The sequence below is a fragment of the Muscardinus avellanarius genome (genome assembly GCF_963383645.1).
Source record: "Muscardinus avellanarius genome assembly, chromosome: 10".
Classification (NCBI taxonomy): Eukaryota; Metazoa; Chordata; class Mammalia; order Rodentia; family Gliridae; genus Muscardinus; species Muscardinus avellanarius.
In genome coordinates this window covers 48,615,287-48,635,281 of record NC_137796.1, presented here as the reverse complement: position 1 = coordinate 48,635,281, position 19,995 = coordinate 48,615,287, and the positions used below count along the sequence as shown (strand labels likewise).

The following is a 19,995-nucleotide window of genomic DNA, read 5'->3' as shown; positions in this document are numbered from 1 at the left end:
GGTGAAAACCATGTTGCAGGAGATTGAGCTACTGGTTTGGCCAGGAAGGAGTTAATTGGTTCCACTGTCACCTGAGCTGGGCATTGAGTTACTTGGGTCCAGGTTCCTGTGGGAAGGGGTGGAGCCAGGCCTAGCCCTGGGCCTCTGGCTGCCTAAGGTCTGAGTCAGTCTTGCTGAGGAGGTCTGGGAGGGCACCATTGGCTAGGGAAAGGGCTCTTAATGGTGCCTGCACCTGACTTTCCACCCCCCAGCCCCAGCTATGGCTCAGTCCCCACCTTTGGGCCCTAGATTCTCCTCAGAACCCTTCAACCACCCCCCAGGAGCCCCTAGGGAGCCAGACATTTCTGGATACACCATCTGCCCTGCTTCCGGAGAGGAGACAATCAGGTGGGGGCTGGGGCTTTTATAACTTGGTCACAGACCATGGGGAGATTGGTGGGGGCCATTTGAGGGTAGGAGGTGCGGTGGTTATGATCGCCTGGGGACAAAGGAGAGGTAGATGGGGTTCAGGTGGGTGGGAAACGAGGCACAGTCACTTACCCGGGGGTCTGTCAACATCCCCTGCTTCCCAGGCCAGAGCAGGCCCAGGACTCCTTGGGCACCCCTGACCAGGTCCAGGGTGGGCTGAGGGGCACTGAGCCAACTACCAGTCTTCCAAGAACATCATCACCCTCTTCACATGATGACCCAGCTGGAAGCAAACACCATGAGGTGAGCCAAGGTGACCGGACCCCTTGTGTCAGTCCTCTGACCCCCAGAATCTGGCATTCACCCTGGGAGTGGGGATGATTCCAGAAAGGTGTGCGACATAGGTGAGGAGAGGGAGGGACACCTTAGAAAATGTTTCTTTACCAATCAGTATAAAAGTTTTTCAATATTGCTGGGCATGGTGGCCTATGCTTGTAATTCCAGTACTTGGGAGGCTGAGACAGAAGGATCTGGGTTCATAGCCAGCCTCAGCTACTTAGGCCTTCGACAACTTAGTGAGCCCTGTTTCAAAATAAAGGAAAAAAAAATAGAGCTAGGGGTGTAGCTCGGAGGCACAGTGCCCCTGGGTTCAATTCCCAGTACCAAAAAAGAAATCATTTCATTATTTTTCCAACTAGGGAAGTAGCATTTCCTCATTAGCTCTGGTGCAGTGCTGTTCTCCTCAGAGGTACCCAGCTCCATCACCCCCTTCCTATCCAGACTCCGATGCCCCACATATCTAAGTTTCAAGAAGAATCTGGAAGGCAGCAGCCTGCAGAAGGGTTGATGATGGGCATGCACTGGCCCCTGGGTCTGACCCAGCCCTCCATGTTCCCCAGCACCTTGGCTCTGGCCTGGAGGTTTTGGAGGCTGAGCAGGATAGCCTGCACCTTTGCCTGCTGGGGCTGGGCCTCCAGCTACAGGACCTGGAGCAAGGCCTTGGGCCCTGGACACTGGCCCAGCGTGGGATGGTCCAGCTACAGGTGGGCAGTGGGGGGCCAGGATGCAGGAGGGCGGGTGGGTCTCAGGAGTGGGTACCAATTTTCTCAGGTGGGATATGAGTTTGTTACATGTTCCAGGTCTCTGGAGAGGAATAGGGGAGGGGGTAACCCCGGGTCTTGGATCTCTGGTCTTTCTGGTGTATGTGTGGCATGATGTCCAACAATGTGTCCCAGGCCCTGCAGGCAGAACTGCGTGGGGCAGCTGAGCGTGTGGATGCACTGCTGGCGTTTGGTGAGGGGCTGGCACAGCGGAGCCAGCCCAGGGCTTGGGCATCTCTGAAGCAGATCCTGAGGGCCCTTGGGGCCCACCGAGACACCATCTTCCGGCGGCTCTGGCAGCTGCAGGCCCAGCTGGCCAGCTACAGCCTGGTATGGCCTGCCCTGGGGGGTCCCTGGCCCAGGTCCCAATCCCTCAACTCCCTTGACCGCTGTCCTCCAACCCAGGTGTTCGAGAAGGCCAATACGCTGGACCAGGACTTGGAGGTCGAGGGGGACTCAGATGGGCCAGGACCTGATGGGGTCTGGGGGCCATGGGCATCCAGTAACCTCCCCACTCCTGCGGAGCTGGAGTGGGACCCAGCAGGGGACGTTGGGGGGCTTGGACCCTTGAGGAAGAGGACAGTTCAAACATCTGGGGCTCCTTGTGAGCTATGTGGCCACAGGGGTGCTCAGGGCCGGGGACAGGGCCTTGAGGTAAGAGCAGTCCCTCTTGAGCCCCCCCCCCTTCCCGTTCAGACAGGCACCCCACAGGGTGTCTGTGTGTCTTCTTGCCGGTGCTCCATCTCCTCCTCTATCCCTCTCAGTGTCTCCATGGTCTATTGCCCCCACCAGCAGCGTCTGGCCCTGTGAATCCCTGGAGCTCCCTCTCCCTCCTTCCCATCTGTCCCTCTCGGCCTTAGTCTGTTTCCTCTCTCTCCGCCCCTCACCTTTTGCACCACAGCCGCCCCGCTGCCCTTCTGCACACACACCAGCGTCTCCACCCGAAGCCCCGCGCGCCCAGCTCGCCTCCTGACTTCACTGTCCCTCCTCATGGGTCCCCGCCTCAGAGGCCTCCCCTGGCCCCATTAGCACTTCTCATCTTCCTGCTGTAGTGCCCACAGAGTGACATTATGTATTTATTTACTCCCTTTTGGCCTCTCCCGCTAGCATATAAGCTCCACGGGGGCTAGGACTATTTCCATCCCCACTCTGTCCCCGGTTCCTAGAACTGTGTCTGGCATGTAATAGATACTCATCAAATATTTGTTGAGTGAATAAATAAATAATGTCCCTCCCCTCTTGGTTTCTGTGGCTCTGCTTCTTTCTTTTCTGTGCTATCGCTTTGTTCCCCCAGAATTTCATTCCTATGACACTCCTCTTTCCAGACCCTTCCCCAGCTATGGTATTCTTTGTTGACATTTCCAAGAACCACATACCCCTCTCCCCCCATAGGACATGCTTGCACTGGAGCTCAGCCACCGGAAACACTTAGCAGGTCACCAAAAATGCTCCCTGCTCCAGAAGCCTCAGGTGAGCTGGTCTTCAGCCAGGTGTAGCACTTGGGGGCCTTGATGGCAAGTGACAGAAACCCCAAAACACACAACTGCAACTGTAAAGTCCAGGTTTTGCTGAATTCAGGACCTCAAGTGCTGCCAGGGATGAGTCCCTCCCTCTCTTGGGCTCTGCTGCCCTAACGTGGCTTCCATCTTAGCAAAGTGGCTGCTGTAGCTGCTACACGCCCACTTCCCACCTGTTTACCCAGCACAGGGGCAGGAGACTGCAGCACCAAGGTCGCAAGGGCCACCTGGCTAGAGTCATGGGACCAGAGTGCTCTGATTGGCCACGTCTGGGTCACATGCCCAATTATCAAAGTGGAAGAGGAGGTCAGCTTCACTTGAACCTGAAAATCTAAGAGTGGGGAGGCATGATCACCCTTCCTCCCTAATTGAGCCACTGTTGAGGAAAAGGAATCGGATTGCATAGTGGACAGCACAGTCAGACCTCCACTGCATGTGGAGATAGTTTCAGTCCACACTGGGCCCTGGGGCTAGAGGGGTACCAGGAAAGGAGGGGACACAGACTAGCCTTTTAAGTCTGTAGCAGTAAGGGAAAGGCCGTGATAAGTGTCCTTTCTATCCATTCTGCTTCTGGCTGCTGGCTGCCCGCAGGACAAGAGGAGGCAAGCATCTCCCAGTTTCCAGGATGTGATGCTGGAAGTGGACCGTGGGTGAGACACTTGAAGGTGGACCTGTGGGTGCAGGAGACGGGCTCCTGGGGGCAGCCCACCAGACATTTAACCTGTGTTTTCCTTCTCAGGCACTTTGCTCCTGCATCCAGGTGGCCCCTGACCTTCCTCCTTATCCTCCTATTCCTACTCCTGGTGGGTGCCATGTTGTTCCTGCCCATGTCAGGGGGCGCCTGCTGCTCTCACACCCAACTAGCCAGGAGGTCCTACCTGGCGCTCACCTACGTCAATGGCCTCCCCCCACTCTGAGTACAACCCAGACATGTGCAATAAATAGTTGGTGTCAAAGAATGTGTGAGGCTGTTTGGCACACAGGGAGGCAGCCCTGACATACCAGGGCAACCACATACCTCTTTGTCTTGAGCACAGAGCACAGAACTGGATGGGCCCCTCTTGGGTTGGGTTCCCCCAGATCCCAACACAAAGATTCAAGCAAAAGGAATTGATTTGGGAGGTGATTCTAGGGAAAGTGGGAGGAAGGATTGAGGACATGAGCCAGGGAAGGGAGAAGGCCAACCCTGGGGGAGTGATTGAACTGGTTGCTGCTGTGGGTACCTGAGACACCATCCTGCTAGGGCCCGCTGGGAATTCAGGTGGAACACTCTTGGAGCCATGGCCTTTATATACTAGCTTCCATCTCTCACTGTGAGGCTCACCTGGAGACAGGGACTCCCCAGCACTTTCGGCCTGTGCTGCTGGGAAGGTCTTTCCCTCAGGCAAAGAAGCACAGGTGCTTGCCCCCAGGAAGCTGCAGGCAGGTAGAGGAAGGGAGCCGTTGACTGGGGGACCCACCAGTGGCAACCACTATAGCACCGACTTGCATCCAAACAGGAGCTCTGTTCAGACATTCTAATGAGGGCCATCCTGCTGGGCCACCACTAGCCCAGGACTGTGAGAGGCCCTTTTCCTGCGTTCTTGACACTAGGCTAAATCCTAGGGTCCAGTCCTGGAGTTCGTTCTCCTCAAACTTAAGGTATAGGGAAAAGAGGTGGGAACAGAATCAGACTCAAAAACAGAGGCATGAACCCTCTGATCAGGTGTACACTAAACACGGATCCCCTCTCCTTGAATTCTCACAACTACCAAATGACGTGGGCCCACTGAACCAGGGTGTCACCAGCCAGAGCCTCGCATAGACCAAGTGACTAAAGCCCAGCCTTTACTGACTTTAAACAGAAATCAGAGTTTGTTTGTTTGTTTGTTTGTTTATTGTTTTGGTGGTACTGGGGGTGGAACCCAGAGGCTTTCTACCTCCAGGCTATACTCCCAGACCTATTTTTAATACTTTATTTGGAAACTAAGTTGCTGAGAGCCTCACTAAGTAGCTGAGGCTGGCTTTGAACCTGCACGATCCTCCTGTCTCAGCCTCCCAAGTGCAGGGATTACAAGCGTGCGCCACCACTCCCGGCTTGGAGTTTATTTTTATAGGTAACTGAGTTGAGGACTTCAGGCATAGGTAGGTCCAGGGACTCAAATAATGTATCTCTCTTACTTCTCATTTTGTTTTGTTTTCTGTGGTACTAGGAATTGAACCCAGGAGCATTCTACCTCTGAGCTATATCCCCAGACCTATTTTTTACATATTTATTTTTTAGAAACAGGGGTTAAAATGTGGAGAGCCTTGCTAAGTTGCTGAGTCTGGCCATGAATATGTAATCCTCCTATTTCAGCCTCCCAAGTACTGGGATTATAAGCATGTACACCTGGCTTTTCTTCTATTTTTTTTTTTTTTTCCAGTACTGGGGATTGAACTCAGGGGCATTTCACCTCTGAGACACACCCCCAACCCTATTTTTTTTTTTTAATTCTTTTTCTTGTGGTAATGGGAATTGAACCTGGAGGCATTCTACCTCCAAGCTACATACCCAGACTGATTTTATTTTTTGGAAAAAGAGTCTTACTAGGTTGCTGAGAGCCTCACTAAGTAGCTGAGGCTGGCTTTGAACCTGCGCGATCCTCCTGTCTCAGCCTCCCAAATGCTGGGGATACAAGTGTGCGCCACCATGCCTGGCTTGCTGTATATATATATATATTTTTTTTAACAATTTACTTAGGAAAAGGGGTTGAGAAGTGTTGACTGTGGGCCTTGGCAGAGGGAAAGAACAGAACAGCAGCCAGCCCCCAAGCATCAGCTGCATGCCTGTGCTTTACCCAACTCATGTTGAGCCCTGGACTCAGATGGAGAGGCCAATTTGGGAGGTGATCCCAGGAGGCAGAATGGTGACATGTAATTTCACTGGATCATCATAACAGACACAGGGAGGCACTTTTTTTTTGTACTGGCAATTGAACCCAGGGGTCTTCTGCCCCCAAGCTACAACCTCAGCCATATGTGTGTGTGTGTGTGTGTGTGTGTGTGTGTGTGTGTGTGTGTGTGTGTGTGTGTGTATTCATTCTACCTCCGAGCTACACCCCCGGCCCTATGTTTTCCCTATGTAGTCTTTATTTTTTGTTTTATTTTATTTTTTTGGTGGTACTAGGGGTGGAATCCAGAGGCTTTCTACTTCCAGGCTATACTCTCATACCTTTTTTTAAAAAATATTTTATTTGGAAACAGGGTCTCACTAAGTTGCCAAAAGCCTCACTAAGTAGCCGAGGCTAGCTTCAAACCCATGCAATCTTCTTGTCTCAGCCTCCCAAGCGCAGGGATTACAAGCGTGCGCCACCACGCCCAGCCTTAGTCTTTATTTTTGAAACAGGGTCTCACTGAGTTGCGAAGGGCCTCGCTAAGTAGCTGAGGCTGTCCGAGAACCTCATTCCTCCAGTCTCTGCCTCCCGAATGCTGGGATTACAAGCATGCGCCACCATGCCTGGCTCCTATTTTATATTGTGAAACAGGGCTTTGCTAAGTTAGCATATGCTGGTCTCAAACCAGTGATCCAGTCCCAGCATCTCATATTCTGGGATTACTGGCATGCATCACCACACCTGGCAGGGAGGCACTATTACTCTACCCATTTCAATGATGAGACATAGAGGCACCAAGCGGTTAAATCACTTGCCCATGATTATACAATCAGTAACGGCAGGAACTGGGATTCCAACACAGCAGTCTAGTTCTTTAGTTATTCCTAACCACTTCTTACCTGCCTGTCTCCTTCTCAAAGCAGACAGTCCCTCCCCATCTTCCCTACCTAGCAACCCTGTAACACCCCTGCCTGTGAAGATCTCCTCCCTTCTTGGTCCAGGATGCTCAGCCCCAGTGGGAACTCATGCACTGCTGGTAGCTCCATCCTGGAGCTTGTTGGGGCTCAAGATCATGGAACCAGGAGTGGGAGAAAAGGTTGGAAGACATAATAGAAGCCCATTAGCAACTTTCAGGATTTTGACTTTGACTGAAATGGAGCCGGGGGTAGCATTAACAGGGTCACTTGGAGCTGGGGTGAAGTTCAGCGGTAAAGAACTTGCTTGACATGTGCAAGGCCCTGGGCTCAATCTCCCACACTGCAAACAAACAACAAAACCAGGGTTAGCTCCTTGATGAAAAAACTAAGGCTAAGGTCCCAAGGTGAGGACTAATTAGACACAAGCAAGTAGTGCTACAGCCTTGCTCTCTGGGGCACTCCAGGCCCCATCTGGGACTCTGCATTTTTACCCTTGGCCCCTACTAGCCCTTAACCCACCTGATCCTCCTGCTCAGAAATCTATTACTACCTTCTGAAAAAACAACTCTTTACACTGAGTCCACTTTTATCTGTTTGGGTGTCTGGGGTCCCCACTGGGATTAGGGCGGTGACCATGTTTCTCTTGTGCCTGCCCTCTCTTCAGTCGAGGTCTGGGCTTCTGTCCTGAAGAGCCCTGTCCTGAGGAGCTCCTGTCTGCATCTGCAGGAATTCATCTGCTTTCCACTTACTTGACGTGGTGCAAATATAGCTCAGGGTTGCGGGTACTCTAGGGGATGTCCTGGGTGGGTCTATACAGGGACGTGGATGGGTATGATTATGGTCTGTGAGTCTATCTCACACCCTGCTCCAAGCCTTAATAACAAAATTCCCAGCTCGCAGCTGAGGCTGAACTCCTCAGCCAGGTGTGAAGAAGAAAATTTCAGGTTTATGAAACACTGAAGAGTCTGAGATGCTGCCTCAGGGGTCACAGCCAGGCCTCCTCAGCTCTACGTTTCCCTCTCCTGACCCATTACTCCCCATTAAGAGGTCAAATGGGGTGTTTTAGGGGTAAAGCTAGGATGGGTCTCCTTCATGAATTTGCCCAAGAGAAAGAACTATACTTCGCCCAATTTGCCAATCTAGAGGGCCCCAGAGAGGAAGAGGGCTCCATCCTCCCCAAGTGGCCTACTTCCTTTTGTGGGTGTGTGGGTATGGCAGAGGTGGCGCCATTCCTGCTGTAATGACAGGGTTGCAGCTGGGAAGAGAATTCCGCAGGGCTGGAAGACACTGGCCAAACTGAAGCCATTATCCCTCTTGATTTTAGTTATAATAATGAAATTTGAAAATTGCTTTGAATGGGGATCGCTGTTTTGTAATAATCAGAAAATTGATGTGAATATGACTGGAAAATGCCCTAAGACTTGTTCTAGGAATAGCACTAAGAAGAATATGACTATGGGGAAACTTTCAAGAAGCTACATAGAAAAGAGCTCTTTGCTCCTCTATTTACAACACCTAACTCACTTAATGTTTTAGCCATAAAAGGAAAAGTTAACTTTAGGCCAATTATATCTACTGTGCAAGGCCCTCCATATGTTGCTTATAAGTTAGGGGTCAACTGTGATATCCTCCTCAGGGAGCTAGTGCTAGTCAGAATACTTTTCCACCTCCAACCAATCCTCCACTTTCCTATACAGGAGTGTATGATGAATGGAAAGCAGGGTTAATATTACTGGAAAGTGGCTTGACATCAAGACATTGCCATTCTTGCAGAGGTTGGGTAGGCAGGGACCTCCTTGGTGCCTGCTCACAAAAGCACAAAGGAATTCTTTTTGTAAACAATTTAATAGAATTATAAAAAATTAGGTGAGAACATTGTATGTTAGAGAAATAGAGTAAGTTCAGCGTGGGTTTGGTAGTTGGGTCAAAATAAGTTGATAGAATACCTAGTGGTCAAAATAGCAGACAAAATTAATAGTATAGAAGTGGAGACAGTTAAGTCTAACACTTAATAGGTGAGAGGATAAGTTCAGTTAAAAGTTTATTATGTATGATGTAGACTAATAGTAAGTTTTTAGGTCAACTCATTACAAATTAATAAAAAACAAAAAACAGAAAAAACAGGCGGCTTTGAGGTGTGCCTGCTACGTAGAATTCAGGTTAATGAAAAACTAAATGAAAAACAATGTATGTATAATGTTGTTTTAAAAAACTAAACGAAAAACAAAATGCATATGATGTGGCTTGCTGTAATTTGTTAGATTCATGTGTAAATAAATTATATTCTAGGGCACAGGAAGAGATGCCTTCCCTCTACTAAGCACAGCGTCTCTCATTCTTCAATTGTGCCTTCAAGGCCCCTGGACTGGCTGAGGCTGGACCCCAGCATGGGTAGGTCTTCAAAAATTCCCAAATACCACCAAAAGGAGCCAGGCGTGGTGGCGCATGCTTATAATCCCAGTACTTGGGAAGCTGAGACAGGGAAGATCGCAGGTTCACAGCCAGACTCAGCTACTTGGGCCCTGTTTCAAAATAAAGAATAAAAAATAGGGCTAGGGGTGTAGCTCAGGGGTAGAATGCCTCTGGGTTCAATTCCGAGTTCTGAAAAGAAAAAAAAAAAAAGACCATCAACAGGGAAGAAAAACATCCCCATTTTTATTCCCTTTGTTAACAGTAATGACGGGAAAAGGGCACAGAAGACAGTGCTGTCCCACAGAACCATTAAGTAGGGAGTCTTAGGAAGTCTTCAGTTGATCAGCTGGGGTGAGAGACCCCCTAGGCTTCCGGTTTGTCACAATGAATGGGGCGCGTTTTCCAAAAGGGATTCCAGGCTCCTCACCGTTCATCAGAGCGTCTTCCCAAACTCCTTGGCAAAAAAGTCTGCTCTTCTCAGAACTAAATACAGGGAAAGGTAGTCTCCTTGGGAAGCCAGGGATAGCTGTGTTCCAGAAGAGAAGGGGCTCAGCCTCTCTGTCCACGGGCAAGGGGGATGCATCCCGGCTCCCATGACTTGGAGTACGCAGATCTCAGCGTGGGGCTGTCCGGCCCCCAGGCCACCCCAAGCACTCAAGGGGTGGGGGCGTCTGACTGTCACCAGGCATCCTGAAAAGCTGGGCAGTTCTCACCGTCCATTTCGGGCTCTCTAGGTCCAAGTCGCCAGAAGGGGTCTCTGTTTCCTCAGTCTGTGGAGCTAGCCTCTAAAGACGCCTCATCATCCACCCAAGGGGCTCCGGACCCTCGGGGCAGTGAGGCGGCGCCCCCCCCCCGCGCGCGCACCGAGAGCGCTTCTGCCGGTCACCGTCCATCGGGTGGGATCTCTGCTGCCCCGGGGCCGTCGTGAGGGCTCCCTGGCCCCTGGCTGTCGTTAGGCGGGGTCTCGGGGGCCGCCCCGCCGCCAGGCTCCTCGGCCGGGCCCCGCGGGCGCACGAAGGCACCCATGGCGGTGGCGTGGCCCGAGCGCAGCAGCTGCAGCTGGCGCCGCCCGCGGCGGTACAGGTATTCTATGCGCAGCACGTCGGAGCGAGGCAGGCTGGCGTGCTGCCGGAACTCGGCCCGCACCCGCGCCTCGGCGCCCGGCTTCCCGCGCCCGGCGCGCAGCAGGTCGCGGTACAGGCTCAACACCTGCCTCTGCAGGCGGCTGGGCCGGCTCATGGCGGCGACTGGCCGCCGGGCGCAGCCCAGCCCGCCGCGCGCTCCGGGGCCCAAGGGCACGCCGCGGCCGCTTCCGCCCCGGGCCCGCGAGGCGCCGCCCCGCCCCGCCGCCGCCACGCCCGATTGGCTGTTCCGCACGACGTCACGCGGCCTGGGAGGAGGGGGCGGAGTCGCTGGCGCCGGGCACACCCCAAAGGGAATCCTTGTCCTTGAGCCGGCGGCTGTCCTGGGGATCCAGGCTCCAGGGCTGGGCGCTCGGACTCAGGCGGGGACAGGACGTCCTGACCACCCATGGGTTTTGGGAGGAGAAGGATCTCCGGGAGGAGAGGAGTTTGCACCCTCGAGTCCCCAAGGGTACGGGGCACTGGGAGGAGAAGACTGGCACAAGTTTTATTTATTTATTTATTTATTTTATTTTATTTTTATTTTTTATTTTTTGCGGTACCAGGGATGGAACCCAGGGGCGTTCTACCTCTGAGCTGCACCCCTAGCCCTATTTTCCATTCTTTCTTTTGAAACAGGTTCTTACTGGGTTGCATAGGGCCTAAGTAGCTGAGGCTGTCCGCAAACCGTGATCCTCCTGTGTCAGTCTCCAATTCCTGGGCTCCAGCGATCCTCCTGCCCCAGCCTTACAAGCAGTTGGGATGGCGGGCGTACACCACCACGGCTGGCTACAGCTTGTTTTTGTCATTAGTTTTGAAACCCGTTTCGGATGGGCGTGGTGGCTCATGCCTACAACCCTACTACTTGGGAAGCTGAGACAGGAGACTCAGCTTCCAGGCTAGCCTCGGGCAATTTAGTGAGACCCTCAGCAACTTAGTGAGACCCTGCTTAAAAAAGTAGAATACCACTGGGTTCAATCCCCAGTGTCTGTCTGTCTGTCTGTCTGTCTGTCTGTCTCTCTCTCTCTCTCTCTCTCTCTCTCTCTCTCACACACACACACACACACACACACACACACACACACACACCCCTGAGGAAACTCTCAGTGTTCCTTCGCGTAGGGCAGGTATATGTCCGAGATCCCAACCCTGGGGTCGGGTCATCCCAGGACAGGATTTGGAGTGAAAGACTGGGTCGTGGCTGGTTGGACAATCTCTGTGCTGTGGAACACAGAGAGAAGGAGAGGGTGGCTCAGAGAATTGGGCTGGTTGCCCCTCTGCAGGCACAAATATGGTCCTGGGGCAGCAGTGAGAGAGTCTTTCCAGGTGATAAAGCTTAGTTGGAGTCCCCTACACCTAGAACATGCCCAGAATACATCAGCTGGGCTGACATTTTTGGGCCTCCTGGAAGCGCCAAGTCCTTGGCTGTATTCCCATGTAGTACCACAGAGGCCATCCAGAGGCCTGTTAGCAGTGCCTGGAAGGCTAGCAGGAATTCAACTCCCTGAGTGCCACTGTCACCCTGAGCAAGGGGGACCCTGGTTAACCTGGGAACCCTCCTCCTGAGCTCCATGCACGCATACACACACATTGGTCAGAAGCCGCTGGACATTCCATCTGCAGAGGGAAGAGATAGTTCAGGGGCAGAGGGAATTAGGGCTGAGTCCCGGAGTTAAGAGGGGCTGGGAAACCACTGTTATTCCTGACAATGTATCTCTGTCAGAAATATGCACTGGAGCCCGGTGAGGTGGCTCATATTTGTGATCCCAGCATTTGGGAGGCTGAGACAGGAGAACTGCGGTTCACAGACAGCCTCAGCTACTTAATGCGGCACTTTGTAACTCAGTGAGACCCTGTTTAAAAATAAAAAATAAAAAATAGGGCTGGGGTGTAGCTCAGAGGTAGAATGCCCCTGGGTTCCAAAAAGACAGACAGACAAACAGACAGACAGAAATGTAGCTGCACTGGAGCCAGGGGTTCTAGCTCATGCCTATAATCTCCGTACTTGGGTAGCTGAGACAGGAGAATCAAATCGCAGGCTTGAGGTTAACTTCAGCAAGTAGTGAGACTCTCACTCCAACCAAGACCTTTTTTCAAAATAAAAAAATAGGGCTGGGGTGTATGTAGCTCAGTGGTAGAATGCCTCTGGGTTCAATACCCAGTACCAGGAAAATTTAAAAAAACAAAGGAAATATGCACCTGGGCTTTGCTAGAGGAATAATGCTAAATCAAGAATGGTAGAATGGCCGGGCGTGGTGGCGCACACTTGTAATCCCCACACTTGGGAGGCGAAGACAGGAGGATGGCACAGGTTTGAAGTTGGCCTCGCTGGTTTAAGAGACCCTGTTTTCAAATGAAAATATAAAATAGGTCTGGGAGTGTATGTAGCCCAGAGGTAGAAGGGTTCCATCCCCAGTATCACCAAAAAAAAAAAAAAAAAAAAAAAAAAAAAAAAAAAAAAAGAATGGCAGAATGAGCAGGTGTGGTTGCACACACTTGTAATCCCAGCATTCGGTCCTGGAAGATCAAAGTTCGCAGACAGCCTCAGCTACTAAGTGAGGCCCTTTGCAACTCAGTGAGATACTGTTTCAAAAATAAAGTATAAAAAATAGGGCTGAGTGTGTAGCTCAGAGGTAGAGTGCCCCTGGGTTCCATCTTCACACCGGCAAAAGAAAAAAAAAAAAAAGAATGGCAGAATGTTTGTAACTGTGATGGTTCATAGGGTTTCCTAACAGTATTCTCTCTTTATGATGCTTGAACATTTCTATAATAAATACTTTCCTAAACAGAGCTAGAGAAAGAAAGAGGTTGCGTGTGAGCAAGCGCAGCCTCTTGGGCCAGTCACATCTCTCACCAGTGTCTTTATAATTTTTATTTTTTATTTTTTTGTGATACCGGGGATGGAACCCAGAAGCATTCTACTTCTGAGCCATACCCCTAACCCTATTTTTTTATTCTTTATTTTGAAATAGGATCTCATTGAGTTGTAAAGGGCCTCACTAAGTAGCTGAGGCTGTCAGTGAATTGTAATCCTCCTGTCTCAGCCTCCTGAATGCTGGGATTATAAGTGTGAGCCACCACACAGGGCTACCTAATAATTTTTAGATTAAAGGATTTTTTTGAGGGGGAGCGGTACTGGGGATTGAACCCAGAGGCATTCTACCTCTGAACTATGTCCTCAGGCCTATTTTTTTTTAATTCTTTATTTTAAAACAGAGTCTCACTAAGTTGTGGAGGGCCTCACTAAGTAGCTGAGGCTGGCTGCCAACTTGTGATCCTCCTGTCTCAGCTTCTAAAGTACTGGAATTACAGGTGTGTTCCATCACGCCTGGCCTCTGGGTGGTATTTCTGTGTGTGTGTGTGTGTGTGTGTGTGTGTGTGTGTGTGTGTGTGTGTGTGTGTGTTTCTGGGGCTTGGACCCAGGGATACTCTACTTCCAAGCTATACCCCACCCCCTATTTATGTATTTATTTATTTATTTATTGTTGTACAGGGGGTGGAACCCAGGGGCTTTTCTACCTCTGGGTTATACTCTGAGACCTATTTTATACTTTATTTGGAAACAGGGTCTCACTAAGTTGTGGAGAACCTCACTAGGTAGCTGAGGCTGGCTTCGAGCCTGTGTGATCTTCCTGTCTCAGCCTCCCAAGTGCTGAGATTATAAGCATGTGCCACCACGCCCAGCCTCCTATTTTATTTTTATTTTGAAAAAGGGTCTTCCTAGGTTGATGAGAATCTCAGTACTTGCTGAGGCTAACCTCGAACCTGGGATCCTCCTGTCTTGTCTCCCAAGTACTAGGATTACAGGTGTGCACCACCACACCTGGTTTTGCTAAAACTGTCAAGAAAGAAGTTCTGCTTTCCCAATGGGATTGCTAAGCTGTAAGTGGCAAGCCTGGGGCAGCAGGAGGGCACCTCTGCCCCCGTAGACAGAGAGGTGGTTTGAGAATGAGGTTATGGTTGTCTTCAAATGTACATTATCCATTTTTCCCCAGAATTAGAATTTTTAGCTGCACACATGGCCAACCAGATAAAGATATATCTTTCAGCCTTTTTGGCAGCCAGATGGTGTCTTTTCAGGAAGTTTTGGCCTTTGGAAGATGTGTGCCACTTCTAGGTTGTGTCCTTAAGAAGAGGAGGCCTGAACTCCTTATCTTTCCAGCTTGCTTGAATGGAGATGTGGTAGGGGGCCGATGGGGGCAGAGCCATGCAACAGAAGGAGCCTCTTTTGGAGGAACCAAACTGGTTATACTTGGACTCTTCATGAGACAGAAATAAACTGCCAAGTTTAAGACACACAAATGTTGGATCTCTGAAATAGCACTTGGACTAAGATTTACTTCATATAGAAGCTAAAATAGGATATGGAAAAGCCAGTTAGTGCAGTGGCCCTGAGACAGGAGGAGCACAGGTTTTAGGCCAGACCCTGTCTCAAAATAAAATCCTAAGGACTGTAGCTTAGAGGTACAGTGCTTGCCTAGTGTGCGCAAGGCCCCTAGTTCAATCCCCAGGACTGAAGGAGGGGGGAGTCGCTTCACTTATAACTGAAAATACTGATTGGTACAGTTGTGGATCAGAGCATCTTGTGATGAGGTATGGGAGACTCTTCTCACCAGGATGTAACGTCAGAGCCAGGGGCACATGAACAGTGAGTGGGGTTAGCCGCAGGATGTAGCCCCACCGCGGGTCCATGCACAGATGCCCTAGTGGCATCGGGACAGGCAGGTGAAAACTCTGGGTAATGGCAAAAGTGAGCAGTTAGGAATCAGGTTTCCCTTTTCAATCCCATTGATTTCTGCCCCTAGCCAGGTGTGGTGGTACACACCAGTAATCTCAGTATTTGGAAGGCTGAGACAGGAAGATTGCCCGTTTGAGGCCAGCTCCAGCAACTAATTTTTTCCCCCCGTGGGGTAACTTCCCATGACATTTCCCACCTCCCCATCTTTCCAAGTTCCCTTTTCCCTGGGACCTCATCTCATGTACAGTCTCAGTCGAATTTTCCCTTTAGAGGAGGTGTTCTTCCTGCAACCCATAACTTGCTCTGAATGCACCCCAGACCCAGCCAGAGAACTCAGAGTAAAGTGTTAAACCCTCCCGGGGATCAAAGGGATCCCAGTGTCCTGCCAGGCTGTGAGGTATGTCACAGAGCCTCGGGTACAACATGCATCCAATCTGTGGGCACACACTAAGGGAGGCTCAGTGCTGATGTGGATGGTAGTGGCCACAGGGCCTTTTGGCACCTGCAGGGGTCCACACAGTTGGGAAGCCTTGAAGAATTGGTCAAATTTCATGGGACAGTTGACGCAAAAGCTATTGCTGGCTTGGCAGTGGGCAAGGGCGGTCAGCAGGTCCTTGGGCCAGGACCTCGTGTCCATAGTCAGGTCAAGAGGGCCAGCATTGCCACCCAAAGCCTCACAAACCCCTGCTAGCTGGCCTCAGGAGGTGGAAGGTACCAACAGGTGCACCTGGCTGCCCGGTCACTTGTGAGACGCAGCCCACAGGCTGTGCACACCTTGCCACGGGGACCCTTCTGGGAAGCCCAGGTCCAGGCCCCCAGCAGTTCCCAGGAAGCTGGCAGTGCTCACTGTCTACCTGCAGAGAAGAAAAGGAATTGGGACTGGGCTGAGAAGTTTGAGCCTGCTCCCAAACTTCCTGCAACCTTGGTATCCCTCTCCATTGTGCCATGAACGACCCTTGAGACTTGTGGCAGTTATCTGTGTATAAAATGGAAAGGTAGCCAGCTGGGTGTGGTGGTGGCACACGCTTGTAATCCCAGCGTTTGGGTATTGCCCAGAGATAGAAGGCCCCTAGGTTCCATCTCCAGTAACCCCCCCCCCCACACACACACACAAAGGAAAGGTAAGAGTAGTATCTACTTTAGAGGGTTGGGAGAATTAGATAAATTAACAAAAAAGGCTTAGAGCCAGGTGTGGTGGCGCACACTTGTAATCTCAGTACTTGGGAGGCGGAGACCGGAGGATCGTGGTTCATTGACAGCCTCAGCTACTTAGGCCCTCTGCAACTCAGTGAGACCTGGTTTAAAAATAAAGAATAAAAAATAGGGCAGGGGGTATAGCTTGGAGGTCGAATGCCCCTGGGTTCCATCCCCAGACCTGCCAATAAATAAATAAATAAATAAATAAGATGGAAAGGTAGCCAGGTGTGGTAGCACATGCTTGTATTCCCAGCATTTGGGAGGCTGAGAGAGGAGGATCACGGTTCACAGACCACCTCTGCTACTTAGTGAGGCTCTTTGCAACTCAGTGAGACCCTGTTTCCAAACAAAGAATAAAAAAATAGGGCTGGGGTGTAGCTCAGAGATAGAATGCCCCTGGGTTCCATCACCAGTCCTGCAATAAATAAATAAATACATTAATTAATTAATTTAAAAAATGGAAAGGTGAGCCTGGCATGGTGGTGCATGCTTGTAATCCCACTACTTGGGAAGCTGAGATAGGAGGAGCACAGGTTCAAAGCCAGCCTCTGCAGCTTAGTGAGGGTCTCAGCAACTTAGTGAGACCCTGTTTTCAAATAAAATATAAAAATAGGTCTGGGGTATTGCCCAGAGATAGAAGGCCCCTAGGTTCCATCTCCAGTACCCCCCCCCCCACACACACACAAAAGGAAGGTAAGAGTAGTATCTAATTTAGAGGGTTGGGAGAATTAGATAAATTAACAAAAAAGGCTTAGAGCCAGGTGTGGTGGTGCACACTTGTAATCTCAGTACTTGGGAGGCAGAGACAGGAGGATCGTAGTTTCAAAGCCAGCCTCAGCTACTTAGTAAGGCTCTCAGCACCTTAGTGAGACCCTGTTTTCAAATAAAGTATAAAATAGATCTGAGAGTATAGCTTGGAGGTAGAAAAGCCCCTGGGTTCCACCCCCAGTACCATTTTTTTAAAAAAGGGCTTAGAGCCGGGTATGGTGGTACATGCTTGTAATCCCCACGCTCAGGAGGCGGAGACAGGAGGATAGCGCAGGTTCGAAGCTAGCATGGCCCTGTTTCCAAAAAATAAAAAAAGTATAAAATAGGTAATCAGTCTGGGAGGGTAGCCCAGAGGTAGAAGGGTTTCCAGGAACCCCAGTACCACCAAAAAAAAAAAATAAATAAAGAAAAAAGGGCTTAGAACAATGTTGGATATATGGTAAATGATTTAGATTCCAGATAAGATCAGCCAAATGCCAATCAACTCACAGATGTGAGTGAGAAAGCAGAAGTCATTAAGATTCTGAGGATGCTTGTTTGTTTATTTATTTTGTGGTACTGGGGATAGAACCCAGAGACATTCTTTACATGCCCAGCCTTTTTTATTCTTTTATTTTGAAACAGGGTCTCACTAAATTGCAAAGAGCCTCACCAAAATGCCGAGGCTGGCTGCAAACCTGCAATCCTCCTGAGTCTTGCAAGTACTGGGATTTCAAGCTTGTGCCACCAAGCCAGGCTGAGGATGTTTATTCTGTAGCATTAGTTGACTGAGACAGTTGCCATGTGGATCCAATGAGATGATACATGAAAAGTGCTTGTAACGACTTACTGAAAGAATTCTGAATGACTGATTTCTGCAGTCCAGTATGGTGAATTATAATACAAACAGTGGCAGCTGCTCTTTATTTACTTGGTACTAGAGATTGAACCCAGGACTTTCTCATTCTGAACTGCACCTGCAGCCATCATTCATTTATTTTGTGGTACCAAGGATTGAACCCAGGGGAGTTCTACCTCCAAGTTATACCCCAGCCCTATTGTTGTTGTTGTTGTTGTTATTATTATTATTATTATTTCACTATTGTCACTACTACTACTTTTTGTGGTACTGGGGATGGAACCCAGGGGTATTCGACCTCCAAGCTATACCCCCAGGTCTATTTTTATTCTTTATTTTGAAACAGGGTCTGAGTTGCAAAGCAGCTGAGGTTGTCCACAAACCACCATGCTCCTGTCTCAGCCTCCCAAATGCTGGAATTACAAGTGTGCGCCACCACACCAGGCTTACTACTTATTTTGAATCGGGGTCCCGCTGAATTACTTTACTAGTTCCTGACAGTCTTGCTAAATTGCTGAGGCTGACCTCGAACCTGTGTTCCTGCTGTCTCAACCTCCCAAGTACTGGGATTACTGGCATGTGCCGGGGCACCCAGGTAACAGCTACCCTTTAGCCATTACTGTATTCCAGGTGTTTCCACCTGATCATATACCTGCATCATTTGAAGCCCTGTGGGGCCGACTTGCCCATTTTACATAAGGGGGAAACAGGTGTTTCCAGACCGGGAAGGCAGCACCTGGCGGTCGTCCAGAGGCGCAGATGGCGAGGAGGCGGGCAATGGAGCAGCCCAAGCTCCGCTGAAGCCCGCGAAGAAGAGGTGCGGACTGAGTGCTCCTGGGCCCCTGGGCGCTGGTGATCTGGGGGTGCGGCTGCGAGGCCGGCAGAGGCAGGCTGGCAGGACGCACACCTTCGCGGAGGCTGCGCCTGTGGGTCACGGTGTCCCCGCCTCCACCCCAGCGCCGGAGCCATGCCCAGGGAGCCGGGCAGTAGTCCCAGCTGGTCCCCACGCGCGGAGCGGCAGCGCTGGGGCGCCCCACTCCGGCTCCCCGCTCCCGGCTCCCGGCTGGGTCCAGCCGCGCGTCGCCAGGCTGGCGTGGGCCGCGGGGTGGGGCGCAGATGGAGAGACGTGGGGACAGACTCCGAGGGACAGAGGGAGCGCGCAGGCGAGATGCGACGGGCGATGGCGAGGGCGGGGGCCAGCAACCCGGGACGGGCAGCGAGGAACTGAGAGAACGGGAGACCGAGCGATGCCGAGGGTAGAGCCAGCCACAGAGGGAGACTGAGGCACGGGGGAGACGCGCAGAAGACAGAAGGGCTTACTCGACGCTGCCCCCGGGCGCGCCAAGCCTGGTCCTAAGGCTTCCCAGTCTACCCGGCCGAGCTCCGGGTTGGCTCTGCGCCCGGCGGCCCGCAGGTGCAAGTCAGAAGTCGGGTGTCCACGGGCCGCAGGGGTGGCTCAGGCCGGCGGGCAGCGAGGTCCGGCGCTGGGCAGCCGGCTGGGGTGGCGGGGGTCCTGGTGTGTGGGATGCTCACTGCCGCCCGCGTGGCCCACTACTGGGGTTTCAGGCCAGGGTGCGATGGAGTTCACACACCTAAAGTCCCCAAGAGCGCAGGCAGCCGCACAGGTGCAGGGCTGAAGTCTGCGTTCACTGCAGAGCTGGCCGCCCCCGGTCATGCCAAGAGAGAAGGGCACCATTTCCTGAATTCTGTCCATCTGCGGGGAGGACAGGGTTAGCCAGTAGTGGTGGATAGAAGAAAGGATGAGAGAGGGATCCAGGGAAACAGAGGTTGGCTAATGGGGATAGCCATTAGGTATCATAAGAGGGTTTATTGAGCCCTGCAAGGTAACTCAGGCCTGTAGTCCCAGGAGTACTTGGGATGTGGAGACAGAAAGATCAAGAGGATCGCAGGTTTGAGGCCAGTCTCAGCCACCTAGACCCTCAGGAACTTTCTGAGACCCTGTTTCAAATTAAAAAATTAAATAGGGCTGAAGGTATAGCTCAGAGGTAGATTACTCCTGGGTTCAATCCCCAGTCACACACACACACACACACACACACACACACACACACACGATTTAATTCAGATTCAGCCACTCACCACTCACCCCAAAAGTTAAATAGA

The 19,995-nt window shown here is 51.2% G+C and overlaps 2 protein-coding genes across 2 annotated transcripts; one reads left to right on the top strand and one right to left on the bottom strand.

Moving 5' to 3' along the window:
* Positions 1-259: 259 nt before the first annotated feature.
* Positions 260-3,942, top strand: SYNE4 (spectrin repeat containing nuclear envelope family member 4; the record flags this gene model as incomplete). Its single annotated transcript, XM_080703571.1, has 8 exons — positions 260-387; positions 573-711; positions 1,308-1,451; positions 1,644-1,838; positions 1,914-2,162; positions 2,901-2,978; positions 3,617-3,675; positions 3,765-3,942. 8 exons carry the CDS (start codon positions 260-262, stop codon positions 3,940-3,942), a joined length of 1,170 nt encoding a protein of 389 aa, XP_080559697.1.
* A 6,149-nt stretch (positions 3,943-10,091) lies between these two features.
* Positions 10,092-10,448, bottom strand: SDHAF1 (succinate dehydrogenase complex assembly factor 1; the record flags this gene model as incomplete). The annotated part of the gene is made up of 1 exon (XM_080704577.1): positions 10,092-10,448. One exon carries the CDS (start codon positions 10,446-10,448, stop codon positions 10,092-10,094), a length of 357 nt encoding a protein of 118 aa, XP_080560703.1.
* Positions 10,449-19,995: the final 9,547 nt, after the last annotated feature.